The sequence below is a fragment of the Mustelus asterias genome, chromosome 22 (assembly GCF_964213995.1).
Source record: "Mustelus asterias chromosome 22, sMusAst1.hap1.1, whole genome shotgun sequence".
Classification (NCBI taxonomy): Eukaryota; Metazoa; Chordata; class Chondrichthyes; order Carcharhiniformes; family Triakidae; genus Mustelus; species Mustelus asterias.
The window spans coordinates 18,125,443-18,142,241 of NC_135822.1; the positions used below are offsets into that span (position 1 = coordinate 18,125,443).

The following is a 16,799-nucleotide window of genomic DNA, read 5'->3' on the forward strand; positions in this document are numbered from 1 at the left end:
CACCACCTGCTAGAATAAAGGAGTCTAAGAACACCAGATTGGCCTCAACTACAATGTTCCCCATACCAAAAGACTGATATTCACTGTCTACACATACAGGAAGAATGGCCACCTGGATTATATATCCAAAGGATGCTGCTCTCTATAAAAAGATAGCAGCCCCCAGCAAGTTTTACCTCAAGACCCAACATTTATAACATGTACCAGTCAGCTGTATCACCAACAATAATGCTCACACACTTACTAAAAGATCAGGAGTGACCTACAGGTGACAATGTCTATCAATGTGACATAGCAGGCAAATGAAAAGTGCACACATTAACATTTAGATACTAATTTTATTTGTTGCAACAACAAAAAGCCATTACTAGTGCTGGACAAGAGATTTGTGGTATTTTCAATCGTCCAATGTAGTTTAAGCAACATGTGTTCAGTTATTGCCGCAGGTGTCCAAAAGCTGCAGGAGGAGCTGCTCAGATTGGGTTCAAAGCAATGACTTGTGGAATTTTAACTAAAATCTTAAATCTTCAGCTAAAATGCCATTGAGCATTTACAGAAAAATCAAACCTTTGATTCATAGGAAACATTCATCATGCTTTGTTTTAATAAGCCTTGGAGCCTACAGCCACAACTATCAGTGCAGATCATTTTCCAAGATATTATTTAACAAACACACATTCAAGTCATCAGCAACTTGCAGAGGTCTTTACAAACTCAGGGCTTTCTTTTTAAATATAAAGAAAGCCTGATGAAAAATGGTTCCTGGATCAATTTCCCTACATGAAGTTGTCAGTTGAAAGAGTGGAAAAAACTGCTCAAGTATTTGTTTTTAAAGACTACTAGTGTAAAGCAGGAAATTAGCTTAATGAACATTTTGCACAAAATTAGTTTCAGAATTTGAGAAATCTCCATGACACAGAATCAAGGTATTTCTCAAAAGGAATAAATGTGTCAACAGAGTCCATTGGAACTGGAAATGTATTCAGAACACATTCTTCACAAAAAGGTTGAAAGTGAATAACACTGCTGTGAAAGAATACAAGTGTGGAATACAATGATGATCAAAAGGAAAAGCTGGGGAGGTATGGAATACAAAGATGATGTAGGTAATTGGTATTAAACACAGGAAGATCTTCTCCCATTGCAATCTCAATTACAGCAATTCAGGTTACAGTTGCACCTCAGTTATTCAATTCAGAGTAGGACTGGAGAAGAGATTAAACTTTATTCTAACACATCTCTGATTGAGCAGAGATGCTGGAAGCCGATTCCAGTACCATCAAGATTTAGAGAAATTTAAATTCTCCAGTCCTGCACCTTTACAGTAAAATTTACTCTGAAGATGCTTAAAGACATGTTAATTTCCACAATGCATATTGCCTTTATGATAGACTGGGGACTTGCTACCTAGAAAACAGCCATTCCAACAATTCTTTCCTTGTCCCCCACCAGTAACTTCACAGTTCTCTGAAGTTGGCAGTTTCACAGGACTAAAGGGGCTTTGACCTTCTCGGCTTCCTCTTTCCCGAGAAGCTGTTCAATAATTGCAAGGCCGAACTCGAAGCTGGTACCAGGCCCCCTGCTGGTGAGAATATTCCCATCTATTTGCACACGAGCTTCAGAGTAGGTATAGTGATCTGGAAGAGAAAAAGCACGTCATCAGAGCAAGAATTTGAGAACATTGCCACTGCATTGATAAGAGCCCATTTTGGTTATGGTGATGAAATAAGATGGATTGTATATTACAGGGAATTGCAGGATTTTCACAACCTTTTGTGATCATATTCTGTGATGCCATCAATTTTGCTAACCCCTGCCTCAAGACCGTACAACAATGGAATATTCCGTTTAGTTATATTTAGATATTGACCAGTTTTATTTTATGTTTGACCTTTCAGCTCAGCTACTACAAATACCAATGTTTGTGAAAATTACATTCAAGTATAAAAAAGACGTGGACTCCAACTGAATTCACACAGTTCTTGGTATGTCATTCAAGCAGCATATGTTATGCCAAGTTCAAATTAATGCCCCCAAACCATGAGACTGTAGCTAAAAGGGTTCTGAGATCAGCTGTTTAATGAAATATGTACATCAATATCCAAAACTCCCGAGCATGATAAAGTAATTCCCATCACTTCTCCATTTCTTCTCTCCTGAAGAGAACTCCTTGTTGGGATACAGATACCAAAGACCTGAAACTGCTTACCCCAAGGTCCGATCTTCACAAGCAAGGACAGTGAGGAAGAATCCTCAGCAGTGTTTGATCTTGTGCACACCACAGAAACATACTTCAATAGGAAATCACCTGATAGTGATCAGAAGCAAGAAAAAGCAAGCCGATTTTTTTGAGCACTCCTCCAGAAGAGTGCCAAATGTAATACTGTTCGATCGCCTTGCTGACCTTTAGCTAATCTTGCACAGGCCAGGAATTGAGCCTGGTAGCTTCATGGTATGACATTGCTTTAAACAGCTGAGCACACAAAAACCATAAGCAGTGCACTCTGACAAGAAAGTAAACTCCTTTTAGGTTTTAATAGGTTTCATCACTGCATTCAAATAAGAAATATAAAATCACACATGAACATTTCATCATGTAAGAGTGCAGCAAGCTTGTCTGCCAGGTTGGAAAGGTGAATGCACACTAGGCCTGAAGCATGTATCCTAACCATTACCTCCATTCATCATTTTGTCTTTAGCCAGAGGATGGGTCGTGACTTTCTTCCCATAGCCTATTCCATGAGCCAGCAGAGCTGTGGGGCCTGCAAAATAAACAAAGATTAAAAGGTGGCCTTCTGTACTAACAATTTCACACCAAACAGATCATGTTTTGGACGCTGAAATGATATTTCCCCTTGTGGGAGAGACTTAAGCCAGGGACTCGCATTTAAGGCGATTCTTTTCCCCCCCCTTCAGGGTTGGGAATATTTGAAACTCTTCCCAAGAGTGGTGACCGCAGAGTCATTGAGCATTTTTAAGGTAGAGGTAGATAGATTCTTGATTAACAAGGGAGTCAGGAGAGGAGGGAAAGTGGAGTTGGGGCCACAATCAGATCAGCCGTGATCTTACTCAATAACAGTGCAGGCTCGAGGGACTGAATGGCCTATTCCTGCCCTAATTCATATGTTAAACATAACTATTTAGATGAATCTGCCTTGCAGTTCTGAAGATGTTCATAGCTCAGGCTCACAACCTAGAAAGTTTACATTAACAGTGCCATTGAGAGCTGGCACCATCAACATCAAAAGCAGTTTCCTGGCTCCTAATGGTTCATAATTTTTGAGAGCAATGGAAAGAGGGATGAAAAGCAGATGCCCTCCTGAGAGAGAGAGAGACTGGAAGCTCAAAGGAACAACTGTGGTGTCCTCAAGGCACTGATCTACGATAGGATGCTGCTCCCCAACACAGCCCCAAGGTGTAGAATCAATTCCACTTCAGTATCTTGTAACGTTTGAACTATGGCTACTTCCTGTCCATGCTCAAGATAATTTAGCCCCTCCGTTATTACCTTCAGACTATAGATTTGGAAAAAAAAAAATCACAGTAGAAAACTAAAAATAAGCTCACCTTGTATCATAGCAACACCAATCTTCCCTGCTTATCCTCAAAAAGGAGCAGCAAGAGTACATTGTGTTTTCAAAATTAGTACAAGTGAAAAATAAGGATTGGATTTTATTCAACAGGAATGAAATGTACCATGTCGTGCAAGTCAAGTGATCACAGTTGTCATGTACATACTGCCAGAAGCATACCAACAATTTGGAATACAACCTGAAGACTTCAAGACAACCAAACTGAATGCCAACACTTTCTTAAAGATCCACATTCTGCCTGTTCATGCTGCTGTGATTTGACCATGTGAAAGAGCTCTGACGTTTACCAAGGTCAGTGCAAAGCAGCTCTCAGCAATTCACACTCATAGTACATAGAATAGTACAGCATAGTACAGGCCCTTCGGCCCTCGATGTTGTGCCGAGCTTTGTCCGAAACCAAGATCAAGCTATCCCACTCCCCATCATTCTGGTGTGCTCCATGTGCCTATCCAATAACCGCTTGAAGTTCCTAAAGTGTCCGACTCCACTATCACAGCAGGCAGTCCATGCCACACCCCAACCACTCTCTTGAGGAAAGAACCTACCTCGGACATCCCTCCTATATCTCCCACCATGAACCTTAGTTTTGCCCCCTAGTAACAGCTACATCCACCCGAGGAAATAGTCTGAACGTCCACTATCTATCCCCCTCATCATCTTATTTACCTCTATTAAGTCACCTCTCAACCTCCTCCGCTCTAAAGAGAAAAGCCCCAGCTCCCTCAACCTTTCCTCATAAGACCTATCCTCCAAACCAGGCAGCATCCTGGTAAATCTCCTTTGCACTCTCTCCAAAGCTTCCACATCCTTCTTGTAGTGAGGTGACCAGAACTGCACACAATATTCCAAATGTGGTCTCACCAAGGTCCTGTACAGTTGCAGCATAACCCCACGGCTCTTAAACTCCAACCCCCTGTTAATAAAAGCCAACACACTATAGGCCTTCTTCATGGCTCTATCCACCTGAGTGGCAACTTTCAGAGATCTGTGGATATGAACCCCAAGATCTCTCTGTTCCTCCACATTCCTCAGAACCCTACCGTTGACCCTGTAATCCGCATTCAAATTTGTCCTACCAAAATGAATCACCTTGCACTTATCAGGGTTAAACTCCATCTGCCATTTTTCGGCCCAGCTCTGCATCCTATCAATGTCTCTTTGCAGCGTACAACAGCCCTCCACCTCATCCACTACTTCACCAATCTTGGTGTCATCAGCAAATTTACTGATCCACCCTTCAGCCCCCTCCTCCAAGTCATTGATAAAAATCACAAAAAGCAGAGGACCCGCTGGTAACTGGTCTCCAGTCTGAAAATTTTCCATCCACCACCACCCTCTGTCTTCTATGAGATAGCCAGTTACTTATCCAATCTATCCCACACCTCCTTACTTTCTTCATGAGCCGACCATGGGGGACCTTATCAAACGCCTTACTAAAATCCATGTATATGACATCAACTGCTCTACCTTCATCTACACACTTAGTTACCTCCTCAAAGAACTCAATCAAATTTGTGAGGCAAGACTTACCCTTCACGAATCCGTGTTGACTATCCCGGATTAAGCTGCATCTTTCCAAATAGTCATAAATCCTATCCCTCAGGACCTTTTCCATTAACTTACCGACCACCGAAGTAAGACTAACCGGCCTATAGTTACCAGGGTCATTCCTATTTCCTTTCCTGAACAGAGGAACAACATTCGCCACTCTCCAGTCCTCTGGCACTATCCCCACGGACAGTGAGGACCCAAAGATCAAAGCCAAAGGCTCTGCAATCTCATCCCTTGCCTCCCAAAGAATCCTAGGATATATCTCATCTGGCCCAGGGGACTTATCGACCCTCAGGTTTTTGAAAATTGCTAATACATCTTCCCTCAGGACATCTACCTCCTCCAGCCTATATCACACTCATCCTCAAAAACATGGCCCCTCTCCTTGGTGAACACTAAAGAAAAGTATTCATTCATCGCCTCTCCCATCTCTTCTGACTCCGTGTACAAGTTCTCACTGCTGTCTACTACGGGTAGACCTATTGGACTTTAGCCTGGTGTTGTAGGACTTCTGACTGTGCTTACCCCAGTCCAACGCCGGCATCTCCACATCATAGTTAGGGGTAAAACAGGGGGTAATAATCAGGTATGCATGTACTTGGATTGGCCTTACCTGGAGTACTATGTACAGTTTTAGTCACTGAACCGCAACAAAGGTATCCAGGTATTGGAGAGTCAGCAAAGAAAAGGGAAATCAAACTAATACCTGACTTCAAGCATATGAGCTTTGAGAGGTAGTTAAAAAGTCTGATTGTTTTCTCTGAAGGATCGGAACCCATGCAGACCTATTCAAGGACATGTATAAATTAAACTCTAGTAATAGTTGAGGTTTCCACATAAGTATGGGCTCAAACATGAGAGAGAAACTACATGGAAGTTTTAGATTTAACTACTTAAGGGCAAATTGAAACTTATGATTTGATTGTATTTCTTGTGCTGATCACTCGTCACCTATCACTAAAGGAAAGGGACTCCAAACATTTTTCTTTATCAGATGCTCTCAGACTAATTATGCCTGATGTATCTGTTGCATTTTACTTACATGCTTTATTACAATACACAAACACAAACTGAATTATAGTCAGATACTGGAACAAATGTGAGGTGAATACAAGGAGCATCATTGCAGGTGTCACTGCAGCTGTTGTCAAGTTTATTCACTGCCAATGTTGGGCATTCTGGGAGACAAACATCACTGGAGCATGAAAATACTGTGCACAATGTAGCAGACCATGTTGAGAACACATTTAAGTCACATTTGCCAACATCACAGCAACTACAGTTCAAGAAGCACAGCAGTAGATGTGAAGCAATGTGAAAGGTGCTATGTAAATACAAGTTCATTGGCTTTGGTTAAGACTGCAACAAATCAAAAGAAAGATGGGCACCAGGTTAACACTCGGGACAAAGTGCACAACATAGCTTATTTCAAAAACAGAAACATCTCTCAACAGAGGTGACAAGTTGGCATTTTATAGACGATTCAATCGTCAAGGGGCAGCTGGATTCAAAATTAGAACTACGTCGATGTCCTAATGTGCCTGTAGCTGCTGAGGCCCTATACTCCTTTTGCCCTTTAAAGTGCTCATGACCTACTTCTGACCAGAGACAGATAGACATCTTGTGCTGCTCCATCTGCATCTCCCAGGGGAGGACTGAGCAGCAGCCCAATGGTATTGGGGCATGTCGTGAAGAAAAGGATTAGAATTATTAAGATCAGTACATGCAAATAGTTCTCTACTCTTTCACCATCGAGACAGAGCACGCACAAGAGAGCGCATGAGCAAGGGAAAGAGGGTCAGCGTTTCAAAACTCAGACCATCTGAAAGAGAGGAAATGATAGGTGCCCAGCTCATTTTCACTCTACCGCCTCCTTTACTGGGCTCAGGAATGGAGCATCACAAAAAAACAACTTCTCGACATCCTTCCATTCAAGAACGAACGCAGACCCAGCCCAACCCAGGAAATACTGTGGTTAACAAAAACAAAATAAAATTCAAGTTGTAATACCACAGGGACCCTTAAAAGCTGAAGGAAACCAAAAACCAACCAGGCAGGCACTCAAGCACTTCACACAAGTGTTGTAGATTTGCTGGTGGAAAAAGACAGACAGTAAGTGGCATCGCCTACTGCTCACACATTACAGTGCAAGGTTACTCAGAGTCAGCAGAGGAAGGTGCTGCCTCCAGCTCAAGTCTGAAGATGCAAAAAGCTAGAACGAAGTTACATTTTAGTGAAACCTAACAAAGGCTCCAAGGTATTCGGTATTAATCTTGAGGCCTAGATAAACAAAAATCATCCAAAAACATTGAAGGAAACTGCACCCTAACACCCCACTCCCTCTCCACTGGTTTTAAGTATCAGTTTCTATACTCCCCATAAACTCCCCCAACTTCTTCCTGGAACAACAAGAGAGAAGAATCGAACCATCACCCCTTGACATTCAGTGGCATTACCATCACTGAATCACCCACTATCAACATCCTGGGGGTTACCATTGATCAGAAACTAAACTGGACTAGCTATATAAATACTGTGCTTACAAGAACAGGTCAGAGGCTAGGAATCCTGCAATAAGTAACTCGCCTCCTGACTCCCCAAAGTTTGTCCACCATCTACAGGGCATAAGTCAGGAGTGTGATGGATGGGTGCAGCTCCAACAACACAAGAACCATGACACCATCCAGGACAAAGCAGCCTGCTTGATTGGCATTCCATCCACAAATCTTCACTCCCCCCACTGGCGACACACAGTAGCAACAGTGTGTACCATCTACAAGATGGACTGCAGAGACTCAGCTTAGACAGGTTACTTGGAGATTGTAGGTTTGGAAGGTGCTGTCTATCACCCAGGAGGACAAGGGCAGAAGAAACAAGAATAATACCACCCTCAAGTACCCCCCCAATCCACAGATCATCCACAGCCCATCCTAACTTGGAAATATATCATGGTTCCTTAACTATTAGGATAATGTTCTGGAATTCTTTAACAGCACTGTGGGTATACCTAAACCAGTTTCAGGTAGTGGTTCATCGCCAAGGGCAATTAGGGATGGACAACAAATGCTGGCCTAGCCAACGATGCTCAGATCCTGTGAAAAAACACAAAAAACTTCTGAAGACGCCAGTCATAAAAACTTCTGAAGACACCAGTCATCCTCTGGTACTTTATCCAAGCAGTCATTCTACCAACTGATTACAGGTTACCAGAGGGAGTTTTGTAACTGAGGTGAACCACTGCAGGCATTGAGCAAGTTAACCTTCAATAATCCAGAGCAACCTGGGCACTCTTGGAACTTCCACTGCCCCGTGGCACTGAATTTACTATAGACCAGAGATAAAACATGCAATCTTTCTAGTCTCGTCATTTGCTTTTAACCAACCAAGGAAAATTAGCACAGGGAGCTCCAGACACATTTCATTCCAAGGCAGTGAAAGTATCTTACCTGCACAAATAGCAGCAATTAAACCATTCCTGCAATCCTGGGCCTTCAGTATTTCTTTTACAGCTGGAGACTAACATTAAAAAAAGGAAAATGTCAAATAAGCCATTGTTGATTTACACTAGTTATTTTCTATAGCAGTTATCATTCTCAGTCATCTGGAAATAGTAACAAATATTGTGTATTTTATGATATATTTATTCCCAGGCTCTGTAAGAATCAATTATCCTGAAAAGCTGTTAAGTTCAAATGAACAGAGAGATCTTGGTATCTATAAGTACAAATCCTTAAAAGGTAGCAGGACAAATTGTTAAAGTGGTTCAAGAAACAGGAGTTATTTTGGATTTATAAAAACAGGCAGAGAATATAAAAGTAATAATTATAGAGCTCTAGTCTTCAGCTGGGGTATAGCGGCAATTCAGGGCACCATACCCAGGAAAGATGCAAAGGGATTAGAAAGGGTACAGAAAAGTCTTACTCGGATATTACCAGGGAAGAGGGACCTCAGTTCTGAGGAGAGGTTGGAAAAGTTAAGACAGTTCACCTTGAAATTGAGAAAGAGGTGACCATAGAGAGGTTTTCAAGATGATGGGAGGTTTTCAAAGAATGGACAGCAAAACATTATTTCCTCTGTGATTCGATCAATGATCGAGAAGCATTTTCTTTCACTTAGTTGTCATAGGATTGCGGACAGGGATGAGGGACTAGGAATTACCACTCTTTCAAAAAGCCAGCATGCAAAATGGGCCAAATGGCCTCATTCTGTGCCATACATTTCTATGGTTTCTATGAATGTTTCATGTGCAAAACAGACATCTGAAAAAAAAACCACACAAAGTGTGCATTTGAAAGGTGCATCAGTAATTCCCTTACTTTTCAGGCAACTGCCCTGCAATATTTTACCCAAATGACCACTCTTCACACACAAGCAGAAAAACCCAACAAACCCTATACTTATATAGCATCATTAATGTAGTAAAACAACCCAAGGGAGATATTAGGTCAAATGATCAAAAGTTTAGTCAAGAAGTTCAGTTTTAAAATTGGTGTAGGGAAGGAGCACCAGAGCTCAAGGTTGAGGTCATTTTTCTGTTTAAAAACATGGCTGCCGATGATGCAGCGATTAAAATCAGAGACGCCCAACATTCCAGAATTAGATGAGTGCAAATATCTTGGGAGAGTTGTGGGGCTGGAGGAGATTACAGATATTAAGAAGGGCGAGGCTATGGAGGGATTTGAAAACAAAGATGAGAAATTTAAAAATCAATAAGTTGCATGAACAGAAGCCAATGTAGGTCAAAAAGTGGAGGGGGGGCAACAGAGATAGGTGAATGGGACTTGCTGCAGGACACAGACAGCCGGGCTTTGCAAGATTCTCATGTTTAAAGGAAGGAAGGTGGGAAACCAGTCAGGAACATGTTGGAATAATCACGTCTCGAGTGACAAATGAGCAGAGATGGGGCAAATGTCTCAGAAGCGGAAACAGAGTATTAGTGACACCATGAACTTGTCAGAAGCTCATCTTGGAGTCAGATATGACATTCAAGGTTGCTAACAGTCTGGTTTATTATAGAATCCCTATGGTGCAGTTTAGTTTCAGACAGTTGGCAGAGGGAGGGATAGGATCAGTGACTAGGGAAGAGTTTGTAGTAGGAATTTAAAACGATGACTTCAGTCTTCCCAATATTTAGGAGGAGAAAATTTCTGCTCATCCAGCTTGGGATTTTGGACAAACAGCCTGATAAGTTACAGGCTATTCAGCCCCAGAGCATATCATAGCTCATTCAGAACATCGCTGCTTTATACATCTTTGGGCTGCCTGTTTGCCTACATCACAGGAGTTACACCTCAAAAGCAATTCATTGGCTACAAAACACTTGGTGCCACATAAATGCAAGTTCTTTCTTTCATCCCAGAAAGGAGTGAAACACAACGTTGTTCATTAGGGTATAATGTTTCCAGCAGTGACAGAGAATAGTGAAACCAGATACAGAATTAGTTGAACCTCAGATTCCACTTGAACTCACCTCAGCTAAGTTCTGGGCTCCAAGGTTTCCTCCAGGTAATACGATCACATCATATGGACCCTGCAAAAAGATACATTATCAATATTCCAACAGTCAATACATGTCTGACTAATGTGCCCCTCATTGCAAACAGAATCACAAGAAGTTATTATTCATGGAGTGAAAGGGAATCAAACCCACTAAGCATTAGAACAGATAAAAGAACAGTGACTTTGGGTCCTGGATTTGACCAGTCCAATGAGGTCACTTGCCTTGCCACTGAACTGGGCCTTCAAACTATCTGGCCTTCAAACCCAACCATTAAATATTTTTCTTAGCCGTAGGAAGTGGTACAGGAACCTGGACAAAACAGACACGTCTGGTTTCTGAGCCCATAGAAGGATATTCAACACTCCATTTCAGCGTGCACAGTACTCAGCATGGTAAGGATGGGCAATAAATGTGGGCCTTGTGAGCAGTATTCATGTCCCATGAAGAATTTTTTTAAAATGCTATTGCAATAATTGAAGATTGTTCAAGGATGGAAACAAGAAACAGTGCTTCATGCCGAATCTCGGGGGACAATGTAATACACCCAAACTTCACTATCAAGTTATCTTGCCATGCACTGAACCTCATGCAATGTCTTGGTATGAAACAAATGAGGACAATAGGGACCGAACAGTGCCTGCCATACTGTGAATGCTGCTGGACAATTAAAGGGGGAGGTGGTTCTATGAGCATCCTCAACGATGGTGGAACCCAGTGCTTGAGTGCAAGACAAGGCTGAATGGTTTTCAACCATATTCAGTTGGAAGTACCAAGTGGATGATCCAGCCAAGCCTCCTCCAGAGTTGCTAGACTTTAGCGGATTTGATTCACTTCAGGCAACACGAGGCAACAGTAGTGCGCACAGGATACAGCAAAGTGAATGGACCCTGATGACATCCCAGCTGTAGTGGTGAAAAATTATACTCCAGAGCTAGCAGTGCTTCTGGCCAAGCTGTTCTGGTACAGCTACAATATACGCAAATATGCAGGCTTTGCCAGCAACCCTCAAATCCCATGAACATTTTTTCTTTTAAATGCTGCTGTGATGCGGCACGGTAGCACAGTGGTTAGCACTGCTGCTTCACAGCTCCAGGGACCTGGGTTCGATTCCTGGCTTGGGTCACTGTCTGTGTGGAGTTTGCACATTCTCCTCGTGTCTGCGTGGGTTTCCTCCGGGTGCTCCGGTTTCCTCCCACAGTCCAAAGATGTGCGGGTTAGGTTGATTGGCCATGCGAAAAATTGCCCTTAGTGTCCTGAGATGTGTAGGTTAGAGGAATTAGTGGGTAAAATATGGAGGGATATGGGGGTAGGGCCTGGGTGGGATTGTGGTCGGTGCAGACTCGATGGGCCGAATGGCCTCTTTCTGTACTGTAGGGTTTCTATGTTTCCAGGCTGTTTGAGAATGGAAACATGGTTCAGTATCACAATCAACAGGGCTTCATGCTGAATGGAGACCAGGCCTCAGTTAACAACCTACATTCCACTACTGGGTAGTTCACTGGCATGAACTAAATTTGCCTGAAACCAGCAAGTGCAGTAAACACCAATCCAGAGAAAATGCAGGCTGGAGGCTTGTCTGATGTTTTTACCCAATTGGCAAATTGCTGCAGAATTTGAATATGAAACCAAAGTTCAATTAGTGCAGAGTCTCTGAGCTCTGCTCATTCCTTGCTAAAACGTTTACCTGCATCACTTGACACTGAAGCAGTGGCAACGTACCTGTTTAGCTGCATCTTCCAGGCTGGAGTCAGGGCAAATAACCACATCACGGCTGCATGCTATAGGCTCCTTACAGGTCAGCCCTGCCACTGTTACTGTTACCTGAAATACGAAGGACACAGCAGAAAATCAGAAGTCAGTCTAAGTGACAGAGATTTGCCATGGAACAGCAGTGAGACACCTCAAATGCTTAGCACCTCAGAACTGCCACTGGGATATCAGAAAAGCAAAATTTTGGGAATGTTATTTGGCATTTACTTCAACTGAGAAAATAGCTAGCAGTAAAATTCTAAAATAGATCCTTCCAGGCTGGGAAAGAGCACCTTAAGCTATGCAATATTAAGGGATCATAAGCAATGACAGGCTTGTCACTGGAGTAGGATCAATTTGAGGAGTGAATTCAGTGAATCATAAGCATCGAATCACACAAAGTATGCTTAGCTTCAGTCTATTTTTTCCTAGTCCATTAATAGCAGTGGGTGAAGATACTTCTGACACCGATTATATCCCTGTTTTATTATCACAAAGATATATCGTAGATACAAGGTACTTCCTAACCGACATGTTCTGAGGTTCCTTTCAGTCAATCTGTTAAACAGTCAGCTGTCACGGGTCTTTCTTTTGCTCTCCAGCAACAACAGAGACTGAGAAGCTGATACCCACTCCCCCTTACCCCAGCTGGTGGGCAGAGCAGGTAGAGAGAGAGACAGAGGAAGAGGGAGAGATATACAAGAGACCAAATTTAATTGTGGATTGCGATCCAAACCAGACTAAGATGCACTTTCTAGAGGCCTGTCCACATGAGGTAACATCATTGTGGGTAAAGGTTCTGCATAACAAATCATTAAAACACAAACATCCTGGTTAACAATTAACTTGTAGTTACATGATAACTAACAAAATAAATCTCCAAGTATACATGAACATTTAGAAATCAGTAACAAATTTAAAATCCTGGTGCTACTGAAGACTTGTGCTCCAGCTGTACCCGCACAGCACAACTATACAAATAGTATTTACCCGACAATGCAAAAAATTGCCCAGCCATTTTCAGCTGCTTCAATGACCATACCTCCATCATAAGTTCAGATATAAGCAAGTTTGCTGACAATCTTAGGTTTCAGTACCATTTTCAACTCTACAGATACTGAAGCAGTTTGTGTCCTTATGCAGCAAGCCTAGATAACATTCAGGCTCGAGCTGATAAGTGGCAAGCTGCATTCATGTCACCCAAGTGCCAGGCAATAACCATCTCCAACAAGAGAGCTCACCAGCTCCCCCATTGACATTCAATGGTATTACCATCACTGAATCTCCCACTATCACCATTCTGGGGATTACCAGTGACCAGAAACTGACCGGTCTTATAAATAGTTTGGCCATTCATGGTTTAGCATTTGGCATACAAGGGACAATTTCAAACTGTGCGAGATACAAAACTTGGAAGCAGTGAACTGTGAGGAGGATAGTGTAGAACTTCAAAGGGACATATAAACAAGTTGGTGGAACAGGTGGACAAGTGGCAAAAGAAGTTCAATGTAGAGAAGAGGTGATTCAGTTTGGTAGGAAGAACATGGAAAGACAATGTAACAAAAGGGGACAACTCTAAAGGGGATGCAAGAGCAGAAGAACCTGGACATAGCAGGATGGGTTGAGAAAGGAGTTTATAAAGCATACAGTATCCTGGGCTTTAGTAACAGGGACCTAAAATACAAGCGTAAAGAAGTATATTGAATTTATACAAGTCACTGGTTCGGCCTCAGTCAGAGTATTGCATCCAGTTTTGAGCCCTGCAGTTTAGGAAGGATATGAAGGCATTCAAGAATGTGCAGACAAGATTCACAAGAATGGTTCCAGGGATGAAGTACTTCAGTTATGAAGACAGAATGGAGAGATTAAGACGGTTTCCTTTAGAGAAAAGAATGTTGCGAGGAGATTTGATATAGATATTCAAAACCATGAATCATGAGGGGTCTGAGCGAAGGAGATAGGGAGAAACTATTCCTACCCATGAAAGGAAAGAGAACCAGGGGCACAGCATTAAAGTAATTCATAAAAGAAACAAAAGTGATACGAGGAGAAACTTTATTTTGTTACACAGAGTGATTGGTTTGGAATCACTGTGTAGGAGGTGGGTTCAATCCAAAAGAGAATTAGACTGTTATCTGAAAAGGATGAATGTGCAAGGTTACATGGAGAAGGTGGCAAATGGTTCTGGGTGAGCTGCTAATTTGGAAAATGGCCTCCTGTTGCACTGTAACCATTTGGCCTCTTTTAAGGGATTGTGAAATGCTGTTCTTTCCTCATCCGCTGGTCAAAAAATTGGAACGTTTCCCACCAACTGCATTGCAGGTGCACCTACCTGGATGATATTGGAATAGTGTAGATTAGATGGGCTTTAGGTTGGTTTCACTGGTCGGCACACCATCGAGGGCCGAAGGGCCTGTACTGCGCTGTAATGTTCGATGTTCTCTATGTTCTATACCAATGGAGTGCAGCAGTTCAAGAAGGTGATTCTCCACCATCTACTCAAAGGCAATGGAGCCAAGCAATAAATGCTGGCCTTGCCAGCAACATTAACATTGCGATAATGAATAAATTATAGGTATCACTGGCAGGGCCAGCATTTTTTTGCCCATCCCTAATCGACACCAAGACCACTGGGTGGCTTACCAGGCCATTTCACAGGGCAGTTAAAAGTCAACCTGTGGGTTTAGAATCACATGTGGGTCAGATTTCTGCACCCAAGGGACATTCGGAAACCTGATAAGTTTTTAACGACAAACCAATAGTTTCATTGTGCCCAATGCTAATGAAATGCTGGCCTTTATACCGGGAAGACTAGAATACAAAGGAGTAAAATTCATGCTTCAGCTGTACAAACTCCTGGTTAGATCACACCTGGAGTTCTGAGTCACCATACTTTAGGAAGAATATACTGGCCTTGCAGAGAGTGCAGCATAGGTTTACTAGAATGATACCTGTAAGAAACATTACATAAACTAGAGTTGCATTCTGTGGAATTTAGAGGGTTAAGGGTACATTTGATCAAAGTTATCAAGCTATCAAAGGGAGAAGATAGGTAGCGATTGGGGAATCAAAGACTGAGGGGCTAGTCTAAAAAGAGCCAGCCCTTTCAGGAGTGAAATTAGGCAAAAGGGTGTTAGCGGTTTGAAACTCTTCACAACAGCAATCGATCCTAGATCAACCATCAATTTTAGATTTTGATAATGGAAGGTATAAAGGAAATGAGGCAAAGGCAGGAATATGGGATTAAGGTCACAAATCACCCACGATCTTTTGCAATTGGCAGAACAGGCTTGAGCAGCTAAATGACCGTCTCCTGTTGCTATACTCCTACTAATACCAAAATAGAATTCATATCACTGAGGATCATTAGCCCAGGCGGCAGGATTCCTAGTCCATGGTCATAAATACTGCTCTGCAGAAGGGTTATATTGGACTCGAAACGTTAACTCTGTTTCTCTCTCCACAGAGGCAGCCAAACCTGCTGATTTTACCCGGCGTTTTCTGCTTTTATTTCATAAATACTAAGCTATCCTACCTGCAGGATAAACCTGCATTTGGTTATTTAAAGATCTGGCAGAAAGCGAGGGGTCAGTTTGTCCAGAGGAATGTTCTGGAAACCAGAGGTCACTCCAGGTCAAGGCAACCGCAACCCTATTGGTTGCAAGTCGGCGCGAGCTCTGCCCTGATTGGACAGTCCACCCGTCAATCAACCCCGCCCGCCCCGATTACTAACTAATACATTTCTCAATGTAATCTCCAATGGATTTTCATATCAATACGAATCCGGAAAGCAAACGGTGACCAGCTCACCCCAGCCCGGCGCAGCAGGTCAGTGGGAATCACTGTTTCCATCTCCTCCGCCCCTTTGGCCAGAATCACCAGCGCCCGCTTGCCCGCCATCTTGGGAAAGCTGCCCGCGCGGTGCATTATGGGCAGGGGGACGGATCCCCAAAGCGGCCAGAAGAGCCGGAGCCGCGAATTCAAAATAGCTGCAGTGCAGCACCCAGTAAGAAGCCTAACAACACCAGGTTACTGTGTTTACCCCAGTCCAACGCCGGCATCTCCACATCATGTGCAGCATCCAGCCAACCTCTTCACAGGGCTTCACCAAATGTCAACTATTATCTATGCCCTCCTGATATGTTAACTTCATCTGTTCATTTTTACAGCAAGAAATTGCTCGCAACTCACTGCCCATATGTAATAATTCATAAAGGCAATTTTGCCTGTTCAAGAATTATTGGAAAGAATAAAAAGACAACAAAGATGAAAACTAAAAAAAAGGACAACAGAAAGACAAACTTGTGCAAATGCTCAGCACGTCTGAGAGAGACAAATGGGAAGAAATAGAGTTAACATTTCAACTTGATGACCTTTCATCAGAAATGGCCCATTGACCATTGTTG

The 16,799-nt window shown here is 42.6% G+C and overlaps 1 protein-coding gene across 1 annotated transcript; it reads right to left on the minus strand.

The window, feature by feature from the left end:
* Positions 1 to 318: 318 nt before the first annotated feature.
* park7 (parkinson protein 7) lies at positions 319 to 16,341 on the minus strand. Its single transcript, XM_078238815.1, has 6 exons — positions 16,204 to 16,341; positions 12,364 to 12,465; positions 10,615 to 10,674; positions 8,591 to 8,660; positions 2,676 to 2,762; positions 319 to 1,637 (listed from the first exon to the last, which is right to left on the minus strand). The coding sequence occupies exons 1-6, from the start codon at positions 16,318 to 16,320 to the stop codon at positions 1,483 to 1,485; spliced, it is 591 nt and encodes a 196-aa protein (XP_078094941.1). The 5' UTR covers positions 16,321 to 16,341; the 3' UTR covers positions 319 to 1,482.
* Between the last annotated feature and the right edge of the window lie 458 nt (positions 16,342 to 16,799).